Here is a 27,477-nt window from a genome sequence, read left to right as displayed (position 1 = left end):
ACCAGCAGGCATCAGGCATAGGGACAGCTAAGAGTAGGAGGAGCCTGGGAGATGAGGGCAGATTTAAATGCACAGCTGGTTATTCCAACCGAGATAGCTAGCACCCGTCTTTTTGTCTTAACGAAACATCGGTGAAGGGAGGTGCCCACTTGAAAACCCCAATGAGCTGACGGCGGGAATCCCGCTCATCTCATTGGTCGATCGAGGTACTGTTGTTTGCGAAGAAGATACCAGAAGACAACAAAGCAAACAACTTTCACTCGCACTTTCTGTTTGAACTTTTCTTATTGCACTTTTACAAGAGCAATGTTCTGCTTTCTATTGTTTTATATTAATTTATACAGTTTTAAGTTAAGCAGGACAGGTTTCTGTTCATTTTGTTATTTTGTATTAAAAATAAATTGTTGAAGAATAATTTGTTTTGCACGTGTTCGTGTCACTCAAAAATATGAATCAAATTCAATTCAGGTTCGAGTCAAATAGTTTAAAAAATCGTTTCACACGCACAAAAAAGCAAAAAAAATTCACCACGCCGGGAAGGGTGAAGGCAATCGGGTCGGCTGGCCCTGCCAATGAGTTGTCCTTTATTTATTTTTCAGGGAGTTGGCAACCCTTTGTGCATATGTTGTTCTGCATTTACAAAATAGAATACACTGACACTGACAGTATGTTGTTGTAATTTCTTTATTTGTTACCGTGATTGGTTTTATTCTCTGGCCCCTTAGTTTGCCTCAGTTTCATGAGCTGGCCAATTAATTGAATAGCCCTGCTGTAGATAGATTGTATGTTTTAACTTTTATTCTTTGTTAATAAATATCTTTTAAACATACCTGTTGTCTGTTCAATGTTGCACAAGTGTGAATTCTGCCAACCTCTACACCAGGGATGGGCAACTTAAATGATGGAGGGGGCCACAATTTTTCATCGACATTACCAGAGGGCCACATAGGACTGCACACTTAACCATATATGATAAAACTGCCATTTTAAATATGTTTGTGTGTGTGTGTGTGTGTGTGTGTGTGTGTGTGTGCGTGTGTGTGTGTGTATATGTATATATATATATATATGCCAGCGTGATCCCCGTGGTAGTAGGAGCACTCGGGGCAGTGACCCCCAAACTGGGGGAGTGGCTCCAACAGATCCCAGGAACAACATCAGAAGCCTCAAACTCCCAGGCCTCTGGTAGAGGACCCGAGCTTGAGGATGACACAGATACCACCCCAAGAGGGTGAGAGGGACGTTTTTTTTTGTTTTGTTTTTTTTATGTATATATATGTATATACTGTATATGCGTGTTTATTGAAGCAAACAAAAAATAACCACTTACTGTTATTTATTTATTTATTTATTTTATTTTTTCAGTGCAAAGGGCTCATGAAAATAAAACATACAATCACCATCCATCTCAAGGATGTCAGAAAGCTGCAGAACAGCAGACAAAAATTAATTGCAAGAACTAATTTTTGCATTTTTACACTAAGCAAGAGTTTAACATTTCCCCTGTATACCCACTCTACCTCACCACTACCAGCAGTGGGCACTGGTAAAAAGTCGCTGTTGTTTGCATACTTTTGATTTAAGGTCCGCCAAACCCCAATATTTAGTGCCCTTACTACAAAGGCCCAACACCATCCTACCCCAGGATGCATGAGAACCTCTTCCAGAGTTGTGAATTCAGAGCTGTTACTAAACAGGAACACTGTAAAACCAAGAAGAACCCTGATATGATCAGAAAGATAAAATGAACCAAACCAGATTTACACATTGCAGCACTGTTACCAGAACCTCATGATCCAAACTAATCCACCCAAAACTAAATCTGACTGATATGTAAGTTTGACTGTTTCATGAACCAGAGTCTGTTGTTGTGTCAGAGATGGAAAAAAATACAGATGGAATGAAATAAATGATCAGGAACCTGAACAAGTAGCAGGAGAAACCAAACAGATAGAAAGTCAGAATGTTGTTTATCAGATATTTGGTCATAAATCAAAGTATCAGACAAATTCAAATGTTGATCTGTTGATGGAGCTAGTCAGACAATCATCAGTGTAGCACCTGTCCCATGTAGCTATTAATAAATGGTGTTAAATATAGTTTGGGTGTTCTAGTACTATGGGCGGGGCCCTGGGCTCTTTTAATGTTGTGGTTCATCATATCAACAAGAACTTTTTCATCTTTTACCTATACTGAAATAATACAAATAAATGAACTGGTTGGTGCCTCCACTTAGTAGAATATATTGACTCAGTCTAAATCCTACTAAGAATATATTGGAAGTGCAACTGTTTTAAATCCTCTCCTCTTATCAAACTGTAAACTCAAGTGACTCACACACTGAACTTTAAACGCAATATTAAAAATACACAGGAAATAAAATAAAGGTACAAAATTATATTTACAGAAAACATATACACCTTATATGGTGCTTTTGCAATATAAAAATAAAATGTTTTAACTTAAACACACATTCACTCTGCACTAAAGCAAAAAATAAAAGGAATGTCCATTCAAATAAAACGGTGCAGGCCTGAGTCGATGCTTGTGAGCGTTGGAGTCTGAAACTTAGTGACCACTTCACTGATCAAACAGCAAAATAAAATGATGCAGTTGTTTAGTCCAGATCCAATCCATGAGGAATAAAGTAGTGGACTGAGCAACCACTGACATTAACATCAGAGCCATGCTGCTAGTGTGGCTAAAAGAAAAGAGAAGAAGAGACAGTCATGTTGATGTGAACATTAGAGAAACACATCATGGAGCTGAAATATGATCCTACTTCCTCATTTGCACTCGTTCACCTCAGCTGACTCTCTCAACGGCACACAGGTTTTTGTATTAGTCTTTTTCGCTGTGTGGCCGCATCTTTGGCTCTGGAACTAAACTGTATGTAACAGGTAAGAAGAAACATTTCTTTTCCTTCAGTTGTTTTATTGTAGAAGCTGAAAATGTGTTTAAAGTCAGTTTGTGCTGCTTCAGCCTTTCCATGTTAGTTTTTTCCTCATTAGTAGAGAATTCATCCTGCAGCCATTGTTCCATAAGAAAAGCTCAATCATTTCTGAAAACATGTTGAAAAACTAAAGTTCTTCTTTATTTCTGTAAATATTAGTGACGTTCCAAACATTTAGGATTTGATCAGCTCAGTAATTCTGTGACATGTGTTGATGAAAACAAGATGATATTTGATGTTCAACTATTTCAGATTGTTTTGAAGTGTCTATCGATTGTATTGGATCATTTCTGAAAGTTAGAACCTTGTCAGATCTAATCGCTGTCAGTTATTATTTATCTGATGGTAAATGTGTCTTTAATTGATAATGGATTCATAGAAAAAGAAAAAACACAACGTGAAAGTGATATTAGAAGAAATAGAATTGACTCAAATAATGTTTTATTACTATCATCAGCATAAAGTATTTAAACATTTGAACATGACTGACACAAACTTGTATATTGATGTGTTTTATTAGTGATTAAAGTCTGTGCTCTTAAATGTGGAATATTCAATACATATTGGAATCAGTGAAATGACAAACGTACAACTGAAAAACACAATTCAGGGATTTGGAAAATATTTAATTTAATTTAATTTAATTTAATCTAGGTTAATTTAATTTAATTTAATTTAATTTAATTTAATTTGTGAACGCACCATTTATGCTGAACCGTATGTAGAGGTTTTGGAGCAACAAATGCTGCTATCCAGATGACGTCTTATTCTGGAAGGCCTTTCTTGAAATAAAATGAAATAAAATTAAATAAAATGAAATAAAATGAAATAAAATAAAGGAGCATCTAAAATCTTATATTAAATCAGATTGTAAAATATTTCCCATTCTAAACTACAGCAGCTGTGAGTTGATAAAAGACGACGTGATGAAACACAGTCGACATGTTTCTGTCCCAACTTCTTTGAAACGTGTTGTTGGATTCAAATTCAAAACCAGCAAATAATGTCTTTTGATGAAGATAAAATAAGATAATCCTTTATTTATCCCACCGTGGGGAAATTTGCAGCGTTGCAGCAGTAGACAGTTTAAGGACAGAGCACACAGGAGATAAAAAGAATTAATAAAACATTAAATAAATACAAAGAATAGAAACTGAAATACAATAGAAATCCTACTTACGTATGTATGTATGTATATTGCACATGAAAGAATAAATGATATGCAAACATAAGTTATTCCAAATATATTAAGGATATTCCAGTTTGTGTTGTGATTGTCCAGCGTGTGTTTGGCCTACTGGGAGCAGGCTTGATTATACAACTGATGATTGATCAACCACTGGATCTGTTCTGATTGATTTTATATAGCATCAGTTATTTGGGAAACAGAAATTTACATGAAGATATATTATAATGTATACTGAATATGTAGACCGATCCGCCGTAACATTATGACCGGTGAAGTGGTTAGACGACTGGGTCAGAGCATCTCCAGAACTGCAGCTCTTGTGGGGTTTTCCTGGTCTGCAGTGATCAGTATCTATCAAAAGTGATCCAAGGAAGGAGAAGAACCAGAGACAGGGTGGTCATGGGCAGCAAATGATCATTGACCCTTGTGGTCCCATCCAACAGACGAGCTACTGTAGCTCAGAATGCTGAAAAGGTTAATGCTGGTTGAACTTTGTTCTGTATTGATGAGTAGTTTAGTGATCAGAGTCCATGTAGTTTCCAGGATCAGACTGAATGCAGAGCAGTGCTGGAAGATGCTGTTGACTGTGTGAATGTGTGTGTGCTGTCAAACTTCAGATGAGCAGGTAGTGAAGCCCGTGGTGAGCGTGTACCCAGCAGCATCCAGAGCCCACCTGGAGGGGAAGAGCTCCCTGCTGTGTCTGGCCTCATCCATGTTTCCTCCTCTGGTCCAGTTCTCCTGGAAAAGACAGAAGAAGAACGGCCCTCTGGAGGAGCTGACCCCTGCTCAGGGAGAGCAGCTGGAGCTCAGAGAGTCGGGACGCAGCGCCTCCATCAGGCTGGTGGCTGGAGATGATCTGGACAAGTATATATATCGTTGCTACGTCAAGCACGAGGGGGGGACAGTGGAGGTCACAGTGGAGGACACAGTGAAGGCCACAGTAGAGCCCCAAAGCCAACCAGGTAATGAAGGCTTGGTGACTGTGTTCAGCAGTGATTCAGCTTCATGTGGAGACGCTGTCAAAGAGAGCAGAGGAGCAGAGGACTGACATTTCTATCTGCAGCTCCAAAAATTTGACTCATTTTCTGTTTCAGAGGTTCCAGCTCCAGCAGCCTCCTGTCCTCCAGAGAGAGAGCCAGCAGACCTGCCAGCTCTGCAGCAAGATCACTGTAAGATCACCTGCTGCCTCTCTGCATGGACAGCTCCAATGTCCAATGAGGACACTAGAACAACTTTACAGGATTAATCTGACACTTCCACTAATTCATATCTGTCTCTCTGTCTGTCAGGGTCCTTCCAGTCTCAGTGCAGGGTGAAGCTGCTCTGTCTGCTGTACACAGTGCTGATAGTGAAGAGTCTGGTGTACTGCTGTGGACTCTCTCTGCTGATGAGCCTCAGAAACAAGGGACCGTCCACCAACTCCACACATGCTGACTGACTGTTTTCTGCTGCTCTTTTCTCTCCATCAGATCTCATCAGTTCATCTCATTCATCACTTTCATCAGTATTCACAAATGTTAGTCATGATGCTTTGGTTGTAATGTAGAGTCAGATAGATTTATCAGAGTTTCTTTATCAAATCTCTTAATTGTAACTTCTAAATATTACACCAATAAAAGAATTAACTTCCTTGTAGATGTTTCAACATTTAATACAACATGTGTTTGCTTTCTTTTTCTTTTTCTTATAGAAATACAATGCAGTGTGTTCATCCATTTATTCTGTTCTATTAAAATACAACAACTATAAAATAATAATGGTGTTTTGTTTTTCTTCTTGTCAAAAGAATCATTATGTTGACACCCCAAAGTAATTTGATGATTGTTCCTAAGACTGGAACACGCTCAAGAAATACAAGAAACCAACACAATCCCAGAGTCTGGCTTTGATAAACTGCTTTTTATGTGTCTTAACAAGGCAAGTCAACTGCTTTAGCTCATATATTAGGAACTGTTGGACGTCAGTAAATAAAGTTGAAACTTAAAGGGGAACTCCGGCGCAAAATGAAACTCGGGTTAATAACACATGTGTACCAAGTTCGACCGTTCTCTGGTATTTGTTTTCATGCATTTGTTTTGTTGGTCAAATGTGACCAGTGTTCTTGCAAACCGCTAATTAGCGTATAACGCTAGCCTTCGGGGCACTCTTACACATAAAAAGAAATCGCTATTTCTATACCACTAACAAGGCTCACAATATCACCACACTTACACGGTAGCATAACTAGGGTCTCTACATGTAAACCGAAGCATTGAGAACTTTGCAAGTATACAGGCAGTTTATTAAAAAAGGAACACAGTACCGTTCATGTCTGGCTCGCATATCCAGGAGGGCGCCATCTTGGGGAAACTGAACTGTCTGTTGCCGGAAGAAAGCACTGAGAGCATAGAGAAGCACTGAACGAAGAGAGTTCAGTTTCCCCGAGATGGCGCCCGCATGGATATGCGAGCCAGACGCCAACGGTACTGTGTTCCTTTTTTAATAAACTGCCTGTATACTTGCAAAGTTCTCAATGCTTCGGTTTACATGTAGAGACCCTAGTTATGCTACCGTGTAAGTGTGGTGATATTGTGAGCCTTGTTAGTGGTATAGAAATAGCGATTTCTTTTTATGTGTAAGTGTGCCCCGAAGGCTAGCGTTATACGCTAATTAGCGGTTTGCAAGAAAACTGGTCACATTTGACTAACAAAACAAATGCATGAAAACAAATACCAGAGAACGGTCGAACTTGGTACACATGTGTTATTAACCCCAGGTTCATTTTGCGCCGGAGTTCTCCTTTAAGCAGCTTCCAGTTCCTGGATGTGACGTCTATGAACCCTGTGAATGAAGCACAGACTGCTGCACTGATAAAAAATGACGCTGGAATAGAATTTTCATGAGAAATGTGGGTCAGTGTGGTTAATGAGGTGAACTCTTGGTGGATTAGAACTGATTGGGATGTTCAGACTTTTTTGGCAACTTTAACTCAGTGAAATAATGAGACTTGAGGTGAACCAACATGGACGCCTGCTTCAGACCAACAGCATGACTTGTTTATCTCATGGGTTTGTGTCTCTGTCTCAGTGAGGCTTGTGTTCGGTTCTGATTAATGAGAAAGAACAGGAAGCATTATTGTTTCCTATAGAAGTTGAAAATCTTCTCATGGGATCAATTTAAACACTTTGCAGGCAAAGAGTTCAACATCTTTAAAGTTCTATTTATCAGAGAGGAGAAATTTATGAGAGGATGGAAGATTTTAAACACAACACAATAAAATAATTAGTTTCATTTAATTGCAGAAAACAATTGAACATAATTACTGATTGTAATGTTTAATAATAAATGTAAATGTTTTTCTCTCTCAGATGAAGAACACAGGTGCTTCCTGGAAGGGTTCTTTAACCACAGCTGGTCGTTGAAACTCATTGTGTCATTAAAGTGAAAAACCACAGCTAACAGTGTGGAGGCTGCAGAGCACAAACCCACACAGCCTGTCTGCTGCAGGAAGGAAGTCTGATTGGCTGTCAGCACTTTGTTTTCTGTCCTAATAACCACTGAGAACAGATTCACATCTGCAGCTGAACACACTCATCACCTCCCCTCCCTTTCTCTTGTTTTCTGTAAACCTTTTTTCCTCTGAGCCCTCCACCCACACAGAGTTGAACTGAGTCCGATCACCCACCTGAAGCTCATGTCCTGGTAACATGTTCAGGGTATTTAGAGGTTTGGTTGATTAAAGATGCACTTTACACTTTGAAATCAACAAAAAGAACATTAATTAAATATTATTTTATTGATCAGCCACCTCTGTGATTAATGACTGATTAGGATTTATCCACTAACAGGTCCAGTTAGAGGACCATCAACTTTCAGTGTTCAGTTCTCAAACAGTTGAATTTCCACTGACACACTGACCTGCTGCTAATGAAACTATTTCATGACTGTTAATTAAACACATCCTTCATTTGATCAACATTCAAACTTCAGCACTGACTCATCAAACCACTGGATGATAGTTTTTAACAGTCGTAGCTTCAAATCAGCTCTGCTCTTTGTTCATCTGTGGAAACAACAGTGTCGTCAGCGTAGAGATTGACATCCACACCGACACCTTTATATTAGAGAACTAATACACAAACTAAATGATCTGAAGACACAGAACTGAACCTGGTGGAACAACCACAAACACTATATGTTAATTTTGATTTAAAATGTCTTAGGAACAATCTTCAAATTACTCGGGGGTGTCAACATAATGAATCTTTAGACAAGAAGACAAACAAAACACCATTATTATTTTATAGTTGTTGTATTTTAATAGAACAGAATAAATGGATGAACACACTGCATTGTATTTTTATAATGAAAAGAAAAACTGTGTACAGCAGACAGAGCTGCTTCATCCTGCACTGTGACTGGAAGGACACTGACAGACAACAGACAGACAGACAGACAGATATGAATTAGTGGAAGTGTCAGATTATTCCTGTAAAGTTGTTCTAGTGTCCTCATTGGACATTGGAGCTGTCCATGCAGAGAGGCAGCAGGTGATCTTACAGTGATCTTGCTGCAGAGCTGGCAGGTCTGCTGGCTCTCTCTCTGGAGGACAGGAGGCTGCTGGAGCTGGAACCTCTGAAACAGAAAAGGAGTCAAATGTTTGGAGCTGCAGTGAGAAATGTCAGTCCTCTGCTCCTCTGCTCTCTTTGACAGCGTCTCCACATGAAACTGAATCACTGCTGAACACAGTCACCAAGCCTTAATTACCTTGTTCTGTTTGGGCCTCTACTGTGTCCTCCACTGTCCCCCCCTCGTGCTTGACAAAGCAGTGATATCTATACTTGTCCAGATCATCTCTATCCACCAGCCTGATGGAGGCGCTGCGTCCCGACTCTCTGAGGTCCAGCTGCTCTCCCTGAGCAGGGGTCAGCTCCTCCAGAGGGCCGTTCTTCTTCTGTCTTTTCCAGGAGAACTGGACCAGAGGAGGAAACATGGATAAGGCCGGACACAGCAGGGAGCTCTTCCCCTCCAGGTGGGCTCTGGATGCTGCTGGGTACACGCTCACCACGGGCTTCACTACCTGCTCATCTGAAGTTTGACAGCACACACACATTCCCACAGTCAACAGCAGCTTCCAGCACTGCTCTGCATTCAGTCTGATCCTGGAAACTACATGGACTCTGATCACTAAACTACTCATCACTACAGAACAAAGTTCAACCAGCGTTAACCTTTTCAGCAGTCTGAGCCACAGTAGCTCGTCTGTTGGATGGGACCACAAGGGTCAATCATCCTTTGCTGCCCATGACCATCCTGTCTCTGGTTCTTCTCCTTTCTTGGACCACTTTTGATAGATACTGATCACTGCAGACCAGGAAAACCCCACAAGTGCTGCAGTTGTGGAGATGCTCTGACCCTCAGCTAAGTCAGCTGAGATGAAAGAGTCCAAATGACTAAGTAGGATCATATTTCAGCTCCATGATGTGTTTTTCTAATGTTCACATCAACATGACTGTCTCTTCTTCTCTTTTCTTTTAGCCACACTAGCAGCATGGCTCTGATGTTAATGTCAGTGGTTGTTCAGTCCACTACTTTAGTCCTCATGGACTGGATCTGGACTAAAGGATGGATGATGGATTGACATCAACCTTTCTACACACATTCTTGGTCCCCAGAGGATCAACTTCATTCACTGACTTTGTTGATTCAGACTTTTTATCTAGCGCCACCAGCAGGTCAGACTGAACATCTCAATGACTGCTGGAATTATTCTCATTTAAAGTGGTTCAGACATTCATGTTCCCATGAGGATGAAAAGGCATGGGTAGTTTTGATGATCAGGTAACCAAAGAGAGAAAGGTATTTTTTCTTATCACATTCAACCACAGTGTAAATAGACGCTGTAATACAATCTGAATGTGTTCCACAAGAGCTTGGACTGACATCATCTGTTAGCTATTGATTTCTCTGAAACTCACTGAATCAGGAAGGTCTCTCCCACGGAGAGGGAACTAGTCAGGATCTGAATGAGAAACTGATCATCTGTTGTAATGTTGTAGCCTAAAGTTACTGAATGTTGCTAATGTGTGTTAATGCTGTGAAGCTCAGCTAAGCTTAATCAACTTGGAATATTTTAGCATGTGGAGACTTTTCAATACAAAGAGTAACTAATAGACATTTGTGTTTAATCGTCAAGGACAAGACCAGGACACACATCTTGGACTGTATCCCTGTGGGCTCCTAGAAGACCCTTTATTTAACATGTGGGAAATTCGGTGTCCAGTAGTTTCATCACATAGGAACAGATATAAAGATATTTAAGTTATATAATAATATGAATATTTAATGCTATGTAAAAATATACAGTATTGGCAGCAATGACCAAAGTCCAGTTGGTTCCTCACGGGGAGGCGTTGTAGAGTCTTATGTCCTGAGGGACAAACGACCTCCTCAACCTGTCCATGGAGCAAGACAGAGACAGCATCCTGTCACTGAATGAGCTTCTCTGCCTGTCCTTGCCTCTGGCACCGATGTCAGTGTCCCCAGCTCTGCCCCTACCACAGAGACCGATATCTGTATCAGTTTTTCCAGCCAGCCATCAATGTTTCCTGGAGCTGACATCCATTGGGAAGACAGCAGAGGACTCATGGTGGACCAGGCCAAGGACATATCCGGATCAGAACGACGCAGGTGAAGAACAAGAACCTTAAATTAGTATTTGAGTAAACGTGCTTGGTGAGACTCTACCACTGCTTTCAAATGAACTTCAATGAACGAACGCCAAGGTCCTAGTTGATGTGTTTTCACTGGGGGTTTAGACCTTCTCTGCATCTAAGCCACATTCTAGTGCAGTGAAAGAAAGTCAGTAGTTATATAGTAACGGTGTCCATGCTGTCAACACAGCCCTCAAAGAAATCGGTCAATACTAGGAATTCATCTAAAGTACGCTGTGTCTACCATCCAGCAAGAGGGCCAGTAGCATCCTCAGCTGTGTTTTCAGTGTTTATTAGCAAATGTCAGCGTGTGAATATGTTTAACACTTGACTTGTAAGATCTTTATTGGTATGTTTCATGGTTAGGGTGTTTTGTTGCATCTGTTGGTTTATCAGCATCAAAATTAAGTCCTGACCTGACATCAGTCCAAGATTTGACTTTGAAAATGGAAGAAAGTGAAATGATGTGGCGAAATCTGCTGGAAGGTGTTAAACAACAAGTGCTGCTGGAAGTGTTTTCATTAAGAGAACATTAACATTGTGGAGCAGGAATGGACTTTATTCCAGCAGCAGCTCAGAGCAGAGGAGCTTCATCTTCATCTGGAACATTTGTCTGAAATCATTTATTCTATTGAACTTTGACTTTTAAAATCTCTTTGTGTTCTTTTGCTCTTTCATTGAATTCTTTTGATTGACTTTGTATTTCTGCTCTTTGTTCTTCTCTGTCTTGTTTTCATCTTTTTTCTAACTGTTGAAATATCTGCTAACAACATCAATAAATCTGATGTCAAATAAATAGTGAGAGCAGGAAAGAAGAATCTCCCTCAGCTCAGTATGTTTGGGATTCTGTCTGAGATGAAGGTGAATTATGTGAACCTGGGCTGTGGTTTACTGCTCTCTTCCTGTCACAAACACTGTTTGACATTTGTTCATCTGTTGGTTTTTGTTCAGGCTGCTCGCATCATTTCTCACTGTGGGACCGACAGGAGCAGTAGTAGGTGGCTGAATGATCGACTTTAACATTTTAAATGTTCAACTCACAAACGTTCTGATTTCTCACAGCAGAGAAATCATCTTTCTGAGGATGATTGAAATCTGATTTTATGTTACCACTTCTAGCAATAGAAAGAATCAATCTGAATGTTTCTGATTCTTTCTTCTGGTACCAGTACATATTATTACTACCACACTGGTCAATTCGTCCACATCTGAAGGAGACTGTTTGACCAACTCTCCTGGTCAATATTAACTGGTCCTGGGTCAGCTCTGCTGCCATGGCAACCAGCGCTGTAGAGACACAGACAGATAGATGAAGGTTAGTGAGACAGTGTTTGTTAAAGGTGGAGTTTGTTGGAAACACTCACCTGAACACAGACAGCACAGAGCAGCAGCTGGGAGGAAAAGCATTTTGTGCAGTGGTGTATCCTCTGGTGAACCTGGGGAGAAGTGGAGCTCTGATGCAGCTGAGGCCCAACAAGGACGAGCTGTGAGATCAGACGAGGCCACATGGTTTCTAGCAGGTCCTCAAAGCTCCCATCAGCCCCTGCAGCCCACAGATGAGACTGCTGCTGCTGATTGACAGCTCAGATGAAGCTGCTGTGTGCTTTCATGGTCTTGATTTCAATCTGACAGCAGATGAAAAAAATCTAGGTCAGAAAGATGCAGATGTTCCCACAAACAAATTCAGGTTGGTGGTGAAAGTTAATACTCTTCTATTAAAGGACTGTTCTCCTGAAAACACATTTAAACTTTGAACAGAATCAGTTCAATGACTCTTAAAGATGACATTAGGATTATTTCAAATGAAAAGATCTTTAAAAGCCTTTAGATAATGAAATGTAATACAGGACATACAGGATTAATTTGACAAGTGTAGCCAAAAGATCAAATGTTTGACTTCAACTCCTAAAAGTAGAATCAAAGCTCAGTGACTCTGAGAGATTTTGGTCAGTTAGAAGAGATGTCCTGCTCTGACATGTTTGATAAATCCAGACCTGATCAGCTCTGATCATTTTGTTGCTGCCTGAGGCTGAAATGAAGAAGCAAAGAGAAGCAGCGTCATCCTGTGGTGAGTCACTGGAAGTACAAAGGCATCCAGACAGCTGGCTGGAGGTGAATTTCTCTTCAGCTGGAAAGTGGAGGAGAGCAGGAGGCTGCATGTGGAAGAAACAATAAGCTGCAGCCCACTCTGTGTACCACAGCTTCCACCAATCATCTCACCACCCCTCCCATTTATGTGCTGACACTTCAGATGGAGCTGATCGCTAGACTGGGAACTACTGGACTTAACTATCAAACTGTAGATAAAGAAGTTGAACGTGGCTCCATCAGTAAAATGCTGCTGAAGCTTTGGTTGATCAGGATCAAAAATCTCATCATGTCACATTCAGACATCAGGAACAGAGACAGGTGACTACATGGAGCTGATAATACTTGTGGACTTTTCTTACTGTGCTGGAAAAACTTCATGTGACTCTAAAAACAACGGAAGAGCATTGCATTCACTGGATAAAAAAAAATAAATAAATAAATAAAATAGACACCTTATCTCGTAATTACGAGAAAAGATCTCGTAATTACGAGAAAAGATCTCGTAATTACAAGATAAGTTTAAGAAAAAGGAAACGTCTGTAAATCCTCTCTCAGCGGCAATGATGGCGCTATCACAGCTAATCCGCTATTACTTCCTCCTCGGTTTGAGACACTGGGAAATATTAATGTTTCTTAAAAATGAGGATGGTATTAATATTAGTATGTCAGCACTGCGCAGGCATCTCAAGTCTTTAGGACTGTTCAGGCGGAAAGCCCAGTCTGACGTGCTGGATGTCGCTCTCTTCCTGCAGGAGCAGTTGAACCAACACGGGATGCTTCATGGATACAAATTCAAACAATTTCCTTGAAGGATTAATAAAGTATTCTGATTCTGATTCTGATTTGAAATGCATCTAATCTGGTTTAGTAGTGACTCAGAGAACTGTACGGCACCTGTTAAAAATCCTAGACCCCCAAGGAGTACAGCTAAGGCAACGGAACCGTCTAAAGCCCTATTCGCAGTGTTGGGAACGTTACTTTAAAAAAGTAATTAGTTATAGTTACTCACTACTTGTTCCAAAAAGTAACTGAGTTAGTAACTGAATTACTCTACAATAAAAGTAACTAGTTACCAGGGAAAGTAACTATTTGCGTTACTGTTAAACAAAAAAAAAGTTGCTATATGTCAAAGAATTTGGATTTTTTTGAGCAGTTTTCACAAGTCAGTTGAAATTGGTAGAACAGACAGGTGTATGTACATAACTTTCGATATTTATATATATATATTTTTTATATTTATATTTATATTATATTTACATATTATGGCATGCCATTCAGGAAATTAATCTTGAATATATTGAATGAAACCTTGAATATATGGAATGAAACTCTGAATATATTGAATGAAACTTTGAATATATTGAATGAAACTGGAATATATTGAATGAACCTTGAATATATTGAATGAAACTTAGAATATATTGAATGAAACTTGAATATATGGAATGAAACTTAGAATATATGGAATGAAACTTAGAATATATGGAATGAATCTTGAATATATTGAATGAAACTTGAATATATTGAATGAAACTTAGAATATATTGAATGAACCTTGAATATATTGAATGAAACTTAGAATATATTGAATGAAACTGGAATATATGGAATGAATCTTGAATATATGGAATGAATCTTGAATATATTGAATGAAACTTGAATATACTGAATGAAACTTTGAATATATTGAATGAACCTTGAATATATTGAATGAAACTTAGAATATATTGAATGAAACTTAGAATATATTGAATGAAACTTGAATATATTGAATGAAACTTAGAATATATTGAATGAACCTTGAATATATTGAATGAAACTTAGAATATATTGAATGAAACTTAGAATATATGGAATGAACCTTGAATATATTGAATGAAACTTTGAATATATTGAATGAACCTTGAATATATTGAATGAAACTTAGAATATATTGAATGAACCTTGAATATATTGAATGAAACTTAGAATATATTGAATGAAACTTGAATATATGGAATGAATCTTGAATATATTGAATGAAACTTAGAATATATTGAATGAAACTTGAATATATGGAATGAATCTTGAATATATTGAATGAAACTTAGAATATATTGAATGAAACTTGAATATATGGAATTAATCTTGAATATATGGAATGAATCTTGAATATATTGAATGAAACTTGGAATATATTGAATGAACTTTTGAATATACTGAATGAAAGTTGACTGACGTCAGACTTCACGGCAGTGGCTGCGGCCATCTTGTTTAGCTTGTGGATGCCGCAGCAAAAAGTGACAGAGTGACAACGAGTCAGGCCGCTCGCAATCTCGTTGCGGCAATATTAAACAATGAGGACATGATAAACACACTGGCGAATGCGTGTACGGGCCAAAATCCTCCCGATACCCCTGCCCAATACCCTGCCCGTTCTTCTAAGAAGTTCGCTCCTTTTTGCAGTCCCCTGTGTGAGTAACGTGCCCAAAGCTGACAATGTGTCGCCGATCATCAAATACGTTCAATACTAAACTAAATATTCAGCCTGCATTGGTCTATGAATGTGGGTGATTCTTTTTGCATCTAAATAATATATGAAGAGCTTCTCTTTCAGCTCACGAAATCCCTGTAGCCGCAGCAACTTCTCCAGTCCCGGAGAAGATCCGCGTCAGAGCGCAGTGCCGTTACGCACGGCCATCCACTGTTTTGCCTTCATTAAATCACCTGAAAACTATATCAAGCTAACCATACAGACCTACATACACACAGCAGAGTGTTCCGTTAAAAGCTCTGCCACGGTTAAAAAGGAGCGAACTTCTTCGTTAGAAGAACGGGCAGGGTATTGGGCAGGGGTATCGGGAAGATTTTGGCCCGAACACGCATTCGCCAGTGTGTTTATCATGTCCTCATTGTTTAATATTGCCGCAACGAGATTGCGAGCGGCCTGACTCGTTGTCACTCTGTCACTTTTTGCTGCGGCATCCACAAGAAACAAGATGGCCGCAGGCACTGCCGTGAAGTCTAACGTCAGTCAACTTTCATTCAATATATTCAAAAGTTCATTCAATATATTCCAAGTTTCATTCCATATATTCAAGTTTCATTCAATATATTCTAAGTTTCATTCAATATATTCAAGGTTCATTCAATATATTCAAAGTTCATTCCATATATTCTAAGTTTCATTCAATATATTCTAAGTTTCATTCAATATATTCAAGGTTCATTCAATATATTCAAAGTTTCATTCAATATATTCAAGATTCATTCCATATATTCAAAGTTTCATTCCATATATTCAAGGTTCATTCCATATATTCAAGATTCATTCCATATATTCAAAGGTTCACTCCATATATTCAAGGTTTCATTCAATATATTCAAAGATTAATTTCCTGAACGGCATGCCATAATATATATATATAATATTTATATTTCGATAGGGTTTAGACGGCGAGCTATCATCTGTGGTGGAGGTATCGGTGTTTTTGGCCACTAGCTTTGTAGATGCGTGTCGTTGTGTGATGCTTCATTAAATTAGAGTTGCTTACATGCACGTTCCTCCCTTTGACCACAATGAATTTTTTTATTTATTGAAGTAGTGCTTATATCTCCACCTTGAAAATGCCAACTTTTCATCGGATTGCTCCTGACTCGCCATCTCTGCTGCTTCATCGAATCTTAGCTGTTGTGTGTGTGTGGCGCGTGTGCAGGCATGTGTGTAAAAACACTGGCTCTGATTGGCTACCATGAAACATGACTCTGCCTTAGCCAATCATAATCGCTTACCTCGTTATTAACCCACCTCCTCACTAGCGGTGAGCCAGGGGTGCGTTCGGATTACACATATTCAGTCAATGCATAGTAACGCACCGCATTTAACGTCCAGTAACGTTAACGGCGTTGTAACGACGGGAAAAGTAATTAGTTACATTACCCCGTTACTGAAAAAATAACGTCGTTACCTAACGCCGTTCTTTTAAACGGCATTATTCCAAACACTGCCTATTCGCACGGGACTAGTTTCACCCGGGGACCTCCGGTAATTTGTAATAATACCGGAGATCGTCTGTGATCTTAATCCCGTGCGAATCGACCATGTCCGTAATTTGTAAAGTAAAAATTCACCGCAAGCCCTGCGATGGACTGGCGACCTGTGTTAGATGCAGGGAAAAAAACAGTCCTTAAGCAGTTCTTTCGTTTTGTTCTTTTATTGCCTATTTCTTTACAAACTAAACTTGTGGGGGAAGGGGAAACAAAAGAATCGTATCAATCTATGGAGCGCGCTTCGCGCGTTTCCATAGCTCAGCTTTAAACATTGGGAACACCCCCTCACCGGAGTGCGACTTCCATATAAGGAAAAATACGTCACACAACAGGTGAAGGTGACTCCCCTCATCGTAGTTATCAATAGACTCAACAACCTGTCCAGGGTGTACCCCTGCCTCTCGCCCGATGACAGCTGGGATAGGCTCCAGCAGACCCCCGCCGCGACCCTTAACAGGAATAACCGGGTAGAAAATGAATGAATGAATGAATGAATTACCCCGCAAATTACCTTCCCTATTTCTCGAATCACAGAGGTCCTGTGATCATACTAATCCAGTGCGAATCGGCATCTCTGTGATTTTGGGGTGTGTTTTTACTTTTTCAAGACTTTTGTTTGATTCGCAGCTTTTTTCTGCCTCTCCTCACTTAAGAATTATGAAGGATGTGCTGTAAATCAAAGTCTGGACAGCGGGCGAAAGGTCGTTCGTAATTTCTTTCCCGGGATCAATATTCTCATCATGTTTTATTTTTAAAAATATATATTTTTTTATTATCAATTAGAATTCGCAAAGTAACTAAAGCTGTCAAAAAGTGTAAAATGTCCTCTGACATGCAGTGGAATGAAGCGGAAAGTAGCAGACACATCACTATGCATAGTAGCCTAAATTAGAGTAAAACACAGAGTTTGCTTATCCCGTGCGAATGTGCCACATGAAACACAGACGTAGGGGGGTCGTTTCTGAATCACATGACGTCCCCAGGTAAAAGTATAGTCCCGTGCGAATAGGGAAGACGCCTGTAATTACGTCTTCGTTTCTTTCTCGAAATTACGAGATAGGTGTCTATTTTTATTTTTATTTTTATTTTTTTATCCAGTGAATGCAATGCTCTTCCGTAAAAAAAACCTCTAAACGAACAGAAAACACTGGCAGGTCGCTGGTAAATGATATATATTGTCCATTGTGAAAATGTATCTAACAGCTTTTTAGTCAATGGTTAATTTACAGATTCAGACATAAAAAGCTCCCAAAAATTAAACTTCAACTAAAAGATTAAATTATTTTGAGCATTTCCAAAGGTGTTATGTTCCAGGTGGAGGTATTTCAGGTCAGCAGTTAACGACTGAATCAGCAGAAAATAAACTGGTTTAAACTGGTTTCAGGATTAAATTTGGATTTAGTACAGTAGACGCAGAAGTGGTCGATTTAAACTTTAAACATGAAACAAAAACAGTGTCAAAGTGAATACATTTAGTCATCCTCTGCCGGAACTTTATAGTGTTACACCAGGCGGAAGTGGTTTGTTTTTTGAACTCCGTTAGTAGTGTTGTTGTGTTTCTGTGTTTGTGGACTGAGCTGGAAGACGGTTGTGTCGCGTCGTCGTGTCCCAGATAAATATTAGAGCTGTTGAAGTAACAATGTCTTCAGCTGAGAGTTTGAGAGAGTTGATCATCGAGCGACTAACTGCTGCTGCTGAAGAAATATTCAGACTCTTTGAAAGAACTGTCGTCCAGTACGAGGAAGAGATCGATCGTCAGCGCAGACTGCTGGATATCACCTGGAAACCCGAGATAAAGTTACACAGAATAGGTGAGTAGAACTAGAATGGTCTAAATGAACTAACTAATGAATGGAAACACACAGTATGGAGAAGACACAGAGGAAAGACACTCAGCTACAAGACTGATAACATGCTAAGAGGCTAACTAGCACAGCTAACGCTACATGGATTTAAACTAGAACATATTTGCTCAGATGTGTTTTCCTGTCATCACATTAGTAACCTTTATGTTGTGTCTCTTTGTCCCTCCAGACCTCCCACAGCAACATGTCTGTACGGAGGAGGAGGTTCTCAGTTACCAGCAGCTCTGGAACCAGGAGAGGAACTCCAGTCTGGACCAGGAGGAACCAGAACCTCCACAGATGAAAGAGGAACAGGAGGAACCAGAACCTCTACAGATGAAAGAGGAACAGGAGGAACTCTGCAGTATTCAGCAGGGAGAACATCTTGTTCTGAAGCAGGAGACTGATTCCTTGATGGAGACTCCTACTGATGAGGAAAGTGAGCACAGTGAACCAGAATCAAACAGTGACCAGCTCCTCTCTAACAACCCTCCTGTAGCTGAGAGCCCAGATCAGGAAGGAAGCAAACATGTAGACTCAGGATCAACTAGAAATGCAGAGCTGAATCCAAAGAAGAGACGTCACAGAGACACAAGACACAGTAACAATGTAGACAACTCTCCCATGTCAGAGAGTCAGTGTGATACTAACACAGGTAGAAAGTCTGTAACATGTGACGTCTGTGGAAAATCCTTCAAGAGTAAGTGGCCCATGAAGGTACATTACAGAATCCACACAGGTGAGAAGCCATATAGTTGCAAAATGTGCGGTAAAGCCTTCAATCATAGCAGTCATTTGACTGTCCACATGAGGGTCCACACAGGTGAAAAACCGTATTCTTGCAAAACATGTGGTAAAAGTTACGCGCAGAGTAGTGGTTTGATTTTACACAACAAGATTCACACAGGTGAGAAACGGTACCTTTTCTAAAATATGTGGTAAGGGATTTATTACCTGGTCGTTAGTGAGGGATCATATGACATTCCACTAAAGGGATATGCCATTCTTTTGCAAGATGTGTGGGAAACGTTTGAAATAAAATAGCAATTTGATTGATCACATGAGGACTCACACAGTAGAGAAACCCTATTGTTGTGACACGTTGTTGTAAAACTTTCAGCCAAAGTAGTTCTTTAACTACACACACGAGGTCTCACACCCGTAAGAAGCCATATTCTTGCAACATATGTTGCAAAGGCTTCAGCCTAAGAATGCCTTTGACTATCCACATGAGAAGTTGTCATCCTGAAACATCTGTGGGAAAAATCTCTGGGAAACCGATGTAAAAAAACATGTCAGAATAGTTCAGGTCTGATCTAATTATTCTCTGAAATGAGGTGAAGCAAAGTTTTTCTATTAGACGCAACATTCTCCAAAAACAAGCCACTCACCCTGAGCAGAAAATTACCAAACCTGGACATTAAACAGACGGAAGGAGACGTCTCACTCCCTCATCTAACTGACAGGATTTGGAGAAGACCACTTTGTAACCACCTTAGTTTGTTAACCTCAAGGTTGTGCAGCAGCTACGGAACAAGGAGAAGATAAGACAACCAGACTGTGTTTTAATGGCGACAACGGAAAGAACATGGCTAACAAAACATCTCCTTCAGTGAAGATTAAAGGACTTTTCGAAGACATTTTAACCAGCAGTAATCATTCAGTATCAGAGCTACAAGGACAAATGTTTTCATCCTGAATATACGATAATAGAAAACTAAAAAAGGTTTAATTCCTTTTCAAATAACTTTCAAATACTCTTTATTAGTATTTGGTAGCATTGCGTTTAAATGGTTTAACTTGGATCAAATGTTTCAGGTCGCCTTCCACAAGCTTCTTACAATTAGTTGCAGTGATTTTAGCCCATTCCTCCTGACAGGATCCCGAGTCAGGTTTGTAGGCCTCCTTCAGTTCTGCTTTTCTTCTGGCTTGAGGTCAGGGCTTGGTGTTGGTCATTCTTGTACCTCAGCTTTGTTGTCCTCTAGAAGTATGTTTCCATTTGGGAGCTACCATCTAAGCTATGACTTTAGATGTTGCTCCATTATATCCACATAATCTTCATTCCTCATGACGCCATCTTTCTCGGAAGTGCACCTGTCCGTCCTGCAGCAAAGCACCCTCACAACATGATGCTGCCACCCCTGTGCTTCATGGTTGGGATGGTGTTCTCCAGATGTAACGGCACTCATTATGGTCAAACAGTTCAATGTTTGTTTCATCAGACCAGAGGACATTTCTCCAGAAAATACTGTATAATTAGGGCCGTGTGTTTAAAGGGACTAAACTAATTACTGAAAATGGTTGAAGATTAATACACACTCAACACACCTGGCACTTTTAGACTCTGGTCATGCAAATTTAGAATTTTATAATCGAATGGGTACAGAAATACGAAATAATAAATGTAAATACCATTTATAGTGAAATAGTGAAACGAATACATTTTATTGACAGCAGAATAAAAATATTTCTACTTCCTATTAAACGGCAATGCCCGTACTGCAGTACCACACTATGGCCACGAGATGTCAATGAACAGCCGTATTTCAAATGCCTTTATGGAAATTTAGACAGGCATGTTAATAAAAAAACTAAAAGGGAGCATTACTAGCAGCAGAAGCAGTTGTAACATCCATTTTTATTAGAAAATAACTGAAACAAACTTAATAAAGTGTACACCTCTTAGTGAGTCATTTGTTTCAGTAAATGTACTCAGTTACTCTCCAGCCCTGTAAATGTGATTGTTCAGTCAAAGTACTGTGTCTACTTTCACTTTGATCTCATTGTAGTTTTGTCAAATTTACATATATTTAATAGAGTGAGACTCAGAGAATGTTTTTATTAAAATGTGGATGTGACAAAAAATAAACTTGAATCTTAATTTTTTGTTTTTACTTTTTTCTTCAATCTGATCTTCATAAGTGTTCAAGCGTACTCAAGTGATATGCCAAATTTGATTACTCAACTTTGTGAACTCTCACTGAGAGTTTCACGGCAAACTTCACATGGATTTCTCCCATATACTGTGCAAGTCTTCCGTCTCTTACTTCCTATAAATTATTGTGAGTTCACATATGGATTGTGTTTGCAGGTATAATGCTTCTCATGATTTCTTATAAAACCACTTTGTAAATAACTCGTCTTGGTTTGTGTCACCTCTAAAGAGTTGATGAAATCAAACACATCAAACATCAAATTAAACAACTGTCGGTACCTACAATGATACAGCAAAATAAACATTTTCACTGCATCTAGAGCCACATTGTACCTGTAAAAGTCAGGATCATTTATGAGACTCTTCACCCCAAAGTAGTACACTGATAAAAATAAAGATTCATTGTAGTTCTGTAAGATTCATCACATGTCCACTGCACAGTTTACCAGTTTCAAATTGAAAGAGCAGTCTAGAAAAGAACAGATTTTATTAAATCAGTTTCACACAATGTGACATATAGTTAACTCAGAGAATTGTTGTTGTGTTCTGAAGGCACTTTAAATCTGGAAGCTCTGCTTTTAACCTAAACAAATCTACACGTTTGTTCAAGCTGAGCCTCCCAAATAATTTTCCCCACAGATGTTTCAGGGCTAATTCTCGCCTGTGTGAGTTTTCATATGGTACAGCAGAGTATTACTATGTCTGAATCTTTTACCACACGTTTTGCAAGGATATGGCTTCTCACCTGTGTGAATTCTCATGTGGCGTTTCAACACAGATGAAAGAATAAATCTTTTCCCACAGGTGTTACAGGAGTAAGGCCTCTCACCTGTGTGCGTTCTCATGTGGACAGTCAAGTTACCACTCCAATTGAATTCTTTCCCACATGTTTTACAAAAATACAGCTTCTCTCCTGTGTGAGTACTCATGTGCACAGTCAAATGAATACGTTGAGTGAAACCCTTACCACAAGTTTCACATGAATAAGGTTTCTCAACTGAGTGAGTCTTCATGTGCGATGTCAAATTAATACTTTGAAAGAAACGTTTCCCGCATGTCTTGCAACAGTAAAGCTTCTCACCAATGTGAGTCCTCATGTGGAGTTTTAAGGAAAGGTTATACCTAAAATGTTTACCACATGTATCACAACAATATTGCTTCTCACCGGTGTGAATTGCAGTATGATTTGTGAATGATGAGGAGTGAGAAAATCTTTTCCCACATATTTTACAAAGGTACGGTTTCTCACCCGTGTGCGTTCTCATGTGGACAGTCAAAGTACTGTTTTGAGTGAAATCTTTACCACATGTCTTGCAAGAATACGGCCTCTCACCCGTGTGAGTTCTCATGTGAGCAGTCAAGTGATTACGGCGACTGAATAGTTTCCCACATGCTTCACAACAGTATGGTTTCTCACCCGTGTGGCTTCTGTGATGTTCTTCCATTTTGGATTTACTCTTAAAGGTTTTTCCACAGACGTCACATGTTAAAGACTTTTTACCTGTGTCAGTATCACACTGACTCTCTGACATGGGAGAGTTGTCTACATTTATACTGTGACTTGTGTCTCTGGGACGCCCCTTCATTGGATTCAGCTCTGCATTTCCAGTTGATCCTGAGTCTACATGTTTGCTTCCTTCCTGATCTGGGCTCTCAGCTACAGGAGGGTTGTTAGAGAGGAGCTGGTCACTGTTTGGTTCTGGTTCACTGTGCTCACTTTCCTCATCAGTAGGAGTGTCCATCAAGGAATCAGTCTCCTGGTTCAGAACAAGATGTTCTCCCTGCTGACTGCTGCAGAGTTCCTCCTGTTCCTCTTTCATCTGTGGAGGTTCTGGTTCCTCCTGTTCCTCTTTCATCTGATGAGGTTCTGATTCCTCCTGTTCCTCTTTAATCTGTAGCAGTTCTAGTTCCTCCTGTTCCTCTTTAACCTTTAGAAGTTCTAGTTCCTCCTGTTCCTCTTTAATCTGTGGAGATGTGGGTCCCCACTGTTCCTCTTTAATGTCTGGAGGTTCTGGTTTCTCCTGTTCCTCAATTTCCTCTTTAATCTGTGGAGGTTCTGGTTCCTCCTGTTCCTCTTTCATCTGTGGAGGTTCTGGTTCTTCCTGATCACAGAGCTGCTGGTCACTGAGAACCTCCTCCTCCTTAAGGACTTCTTGCTTTTGGAGGTCTGCAGGGATAAAGAGACGAAAAGGTTACTAATACGATGACAAGAAAACACATCTGAGTAGATATATTAGCAGGGCTCTACAGTGAATGTGATTCATTATTTGAGAGCACCAGTGTGGGTGACTCTTGAGTTCAGACAAACAGGATGCTCAAATCCGCTGTCGTTAACCAACAGGGTTGGCCACTGTCCACACAAACGGTCCATTTCCCTCTAAGAGCATACACGACATTACAGAGATGAAGAGTCTGCCTCTTCTTCATCTCCACAGCCCACAGTGATTCAGAAAACACCAAGTCTGCGCCCAAAACCAGAATCATTCCCAGTATTGTCAGTGTAGCTGCTCCTGTGTGTGATGGTAAAATTCATATTTGATGATTTGGTTTTCTATTTCTCTGTAATGCAGCAGGGTAGCGACTACAGTCTTATATAATTCTTTCTCATCTCAAGAACACAAACCATTTTTTTTCTTCCTCATCTCGGAGAGGAGAGTTGTGAGAGACGAACTGGTCACAGTTTGGTTCTGGTTCATCTTGGTCCAGACTGGAGTTCCTCTCCTGGTTACTGAGCTGCTGATCCTGCTGAACCTGTTGCTGTGGGAGGTCTGGAGGAAGAAAGAGACACGACAAAAAGGAAAACACGTGGAGAAGCAAGTCAATTCTTCCAGGAAATCCAAACACAGCAAATACATGATTTATTGTCTCATAAGCTTGTTGACTGTCCCACCATTACACACAACAGTAGATGTAGCGTTAGCTGTGCTGGTTAGCCTCTTAGCATGTTATCAGTCTTGTAGCTGAGTGTCTTTCCTCTGTGTCTTCTCCATACTGTGTGTTTCCATTCATTAGTTAGTTCATTTAGACCATTCTAGTTCTACTCACCTATTCTGTGTAACTTTATCTCGGGTTTCCAGGTGATATCCAGCAGTCTGCGCTGACGATCGATCTCTTCCTCGTACTGGACGACAGTTCTTTCAAAGAGTCTGAATATTTCTTCAGCAGCCGCTGTTAGCTGTCCACGCCTTTTCAAAATAAAATAACTTCCGCCGGATGTCCCACTGTGAAGGTCCGGTCGAAGCAGTGAGCAAAGTTTTCGTTCCTTCAGTGACAATCGTTTATCGTAAAATCTATTCAGTCAATGCTTTAAACACAGAGTTTACAAGGGAAGAAGAACCAATTGAGTCTATATATGAATACGAAACAAAAACAGAGTGAAAACATGTAGTCTTTAATTTAAATAATACAAATATGGTATACATGTTTTGCCTTTGAGATAACATTCCTACAATACTACATGACCTCAATAAAGATTTCAAACGCGAGTCTTTAAAATGTAGCGGAACATAATATTAACTCTCCTCCTCTGTCGGAACTTTATAGTGTTACACCAGGCGGAAGTGGTTTGTTTTTTAAACTCCGTTAGTAGTGTTGTTGTGTTTCTGTGTTTGTGGACTGAGCTGGAAGACGGTTGTGTCGTGTCGTCGTGTCCCAGATAAATATTAGAGCTGTTGAAGTAACAATGTCTTCAGCTGAGAGTTTGAGAGAGTTGATCATCGAGCGACTAACTGCTGCTGCTGAAGAAATATTCAGACTCTTTGAAAGAACTGTCGTCCAGTACGAGGAAGAGATCGATCGTCAGCGCAGACTGCTGGATATCACCTGGAAACCCGAGATAAAGTTACACAGAATAGGTGAGTAGAACTAGAATGGTCTAAATGAACTAACTAATGAATGGAAACACACAGTATGGAGAAGACACAGAGGAAAGACACTCAGCTACAAGACTGATAACATGCTAAGAGGCTAACTAGCACAGCTAACGCTACATGGATTTAAACTAGAACATATTTGCTCAGATGTGTTTTCCTGTCATCACATTAGTAACCTTTATGTTGTGTCTCTTTGTCCCTCCAGACCTCCCACAGCAACATGTCTGTACGGAGGAGGAGGTTCTCAGTGACCAGCAGCTCTGGAACCAGGAGAGGAACTCCAGTCTGGACCAGGAGGAACCAGAACCTCCACAGATGAAAGAGGAACAGGAGGAACCAGAACCTCCACAGATGAAAGAGGAACAGGAGGAACCAGAACCTCCACAGATGAAAGAGGAACAGGAGGAACTCTGCAGCAGTCAGCAGGGAGAACATCTTGTTCTGAAGCAGGAGACTGATTCCTTGATGGAGACTCCTACTGATGAGGAAAGTGAGCACAGTGAACCAGAACCAAACAGTGACCAGCTCCTCTCTAACAACCCTCCTGTAGCTGAGAGCCCAGATCAGGAAGGAAGCAAACATGTAGACTCAGGATCAACTAGAAATGCAGAGCTGAATCCAAAGAAGAGATGTCACAGAGACACAAGACACAGTAACAATGTAGACAACTCTCCCATGTCAGAGAGTCAGTGTGATACTGACACAGGTAGAAAGTCTCTAAAATGTGACGCCTGTGGAAAATTCTTTAAATATGAGTCCGCATTGAAGATACATTACAGAAGCCACACAGGTGAGAAGCCGTATTTTTGTAAAATATGTGGTAAAGGTTTCACGCGGGATCATAGTTTGACGGTGCACACCAAGATTCACACGGGTGAGAGACCGCACCTTTGTAAAATATGTGGGAAAAGTTTTATTCAACGTGGTAATTTCAATGCGCACCTGCAGACTCACTCAAAAGTTGGGAGGAGACGTCTTCCTCTGTTTGGGACGGCCATCTGACTTACACTTGAGTTTACAACAGGATTTAGAGAGGACCACTTTACGACCACCTTTGTTTGTTATGGTTGTGCAGGAGCCACAGGACAAGGAGAAGATAAGACATGCCAGACTTTGTTTTGAACTGAAAGAACATGGCTAACAACTCAGAAACTGGCACAGTTCTGATGTAATCAGGGTCTGCTGTGTCTCAGCTCTGAGTTTTAAAGTCATGGATTCAACCAGACTGGACCCAGTCTGACCCATGCCTCTGGATTTAGCAGCAGCAGCATCAAAGGCTGCAGTCAACCTGTACAGAAGGTTCACCTGCATGATAACATGTTATTCTGTGCACTCCGAAGATTTTACAAAAAGACTCTTGAAATTGTGACATGATACAGTTGGTAGTTTGATCAGTTCAAGAACCTCATGAACGGTCACACTGGGGTGGAGTACAACCGAGCTAAATAACACACATGCTTAACACTTAAAGTGATGTAACTCCAGTCAGTGCACAGAGTCTGATTTGACCGTCTTTTCAGACTCTTGCTTCATAAAGTGGATGAGAGGTGGATGTAAAATAAATAAATAAATAAAATAAAAAAAATAAAAAATAAAAATTCATTTTTGTTTTTGATGAAAAGCACCGACAAGCAAAAATCAAAAGAAATAGATAAATAATAAATAAGGCTTTTAATACAGTAGTTACATCTCTGATTTCATTCATTCATTAATTCTTGTAGCATTAGAATCAGTTGCTCCTTCTTCTCTTGTAAACTCTGTGTTTAAATCATTCACTGAATAGAAAGATTTTCTACTGTAAATGATTGCCATTATTTTCTGTGTACAGTCGATGGTTTAAAGTCTGCAGCGCAATAACAAACATATTGAAGA

General features: G+C 39.9%; 2 protein-coding genes and 1 gene segment (V, D, J or C); 2 read left to right on the top strand and 1 right to left on the bottom strand.

Moving 5' to 3' along the window:
* The first annotated feature begins 4,734 nt into the window (after nucleotides 1-4,734).
* LOC311488920 (immunoglobulin lambda constant 6-like) lies at nucleotides 4,735-7,566 on the top strand. The segment is given in 3 exons: nucleotides 4,735-5,104; nucleotides 5,237-5,311; nucleotides 7,490-7,566.
* Nucleotides 7,567-21,184: 13,618 nt separating this feature from the next.
* On the bottom strand, nucleotides 21,185-25,142 carry LOC311489661 (uncharacterized protein). Its single transcript, XM_084546847.1, has 2 exons — nucleotides 24,357-25,142; nucleotides 21,185-23,900 (listed from the first exon to the last, which is right to left on the bottom strand). Exons 1-2 carry the CDS (start codon nucleotides 24,586-24,588, stop codon nucleotides 22,384-22,386), a joined length of 1,749 nt encoding a protein of 582 aa, XP_084402973.1. The 5' UTR covers nucleotides 24,589-25,142; the 3' UTR covers nucleotides 21,185-22,383.
* Nucleotides 25,143-25,415: 273 nt separating this feature from the next.
* Nucleotides 25,416-27,147, top strand: LOC311488919 (uncharacterized protein; the record flags this gene model as incomplete). The annotated part of the gene is made up of 2 exons (XM_084545788.1): nucleotides 25,416-25,587; nucleotides 25,811-27,147. The coding sequence occupies 2 exons, from the start codon at nucleotides 25,416-25,418 to the stop codon at nucleotides 26,605-26,607; spliced, it is 969 nt and encodes a 322-aa protein (XP_084401914.1). The 3' UTR covers nucleotides 26,608-27,147.
* Between the last annotated feature and the right edge of the window lie 330 nt (nucleotides 27,148-27,477).

This window comes from Chelon labrosus, assembly GCF_963514085.1.
Source record: "Chelon labrosus genome assembly, chromosome: 6".
Lineage (NCBI taxonomy): Eukaryota > Metazoa > Chordata > Actinopteri > Mugiliformes > Mugilidae > Chelon > Chelon labrosus.
The sequence above is the reverse complement of the archived record's forward strand: the minus strand, read 5'-3'. Positions and strand labels throughout refer to the sequence as shown.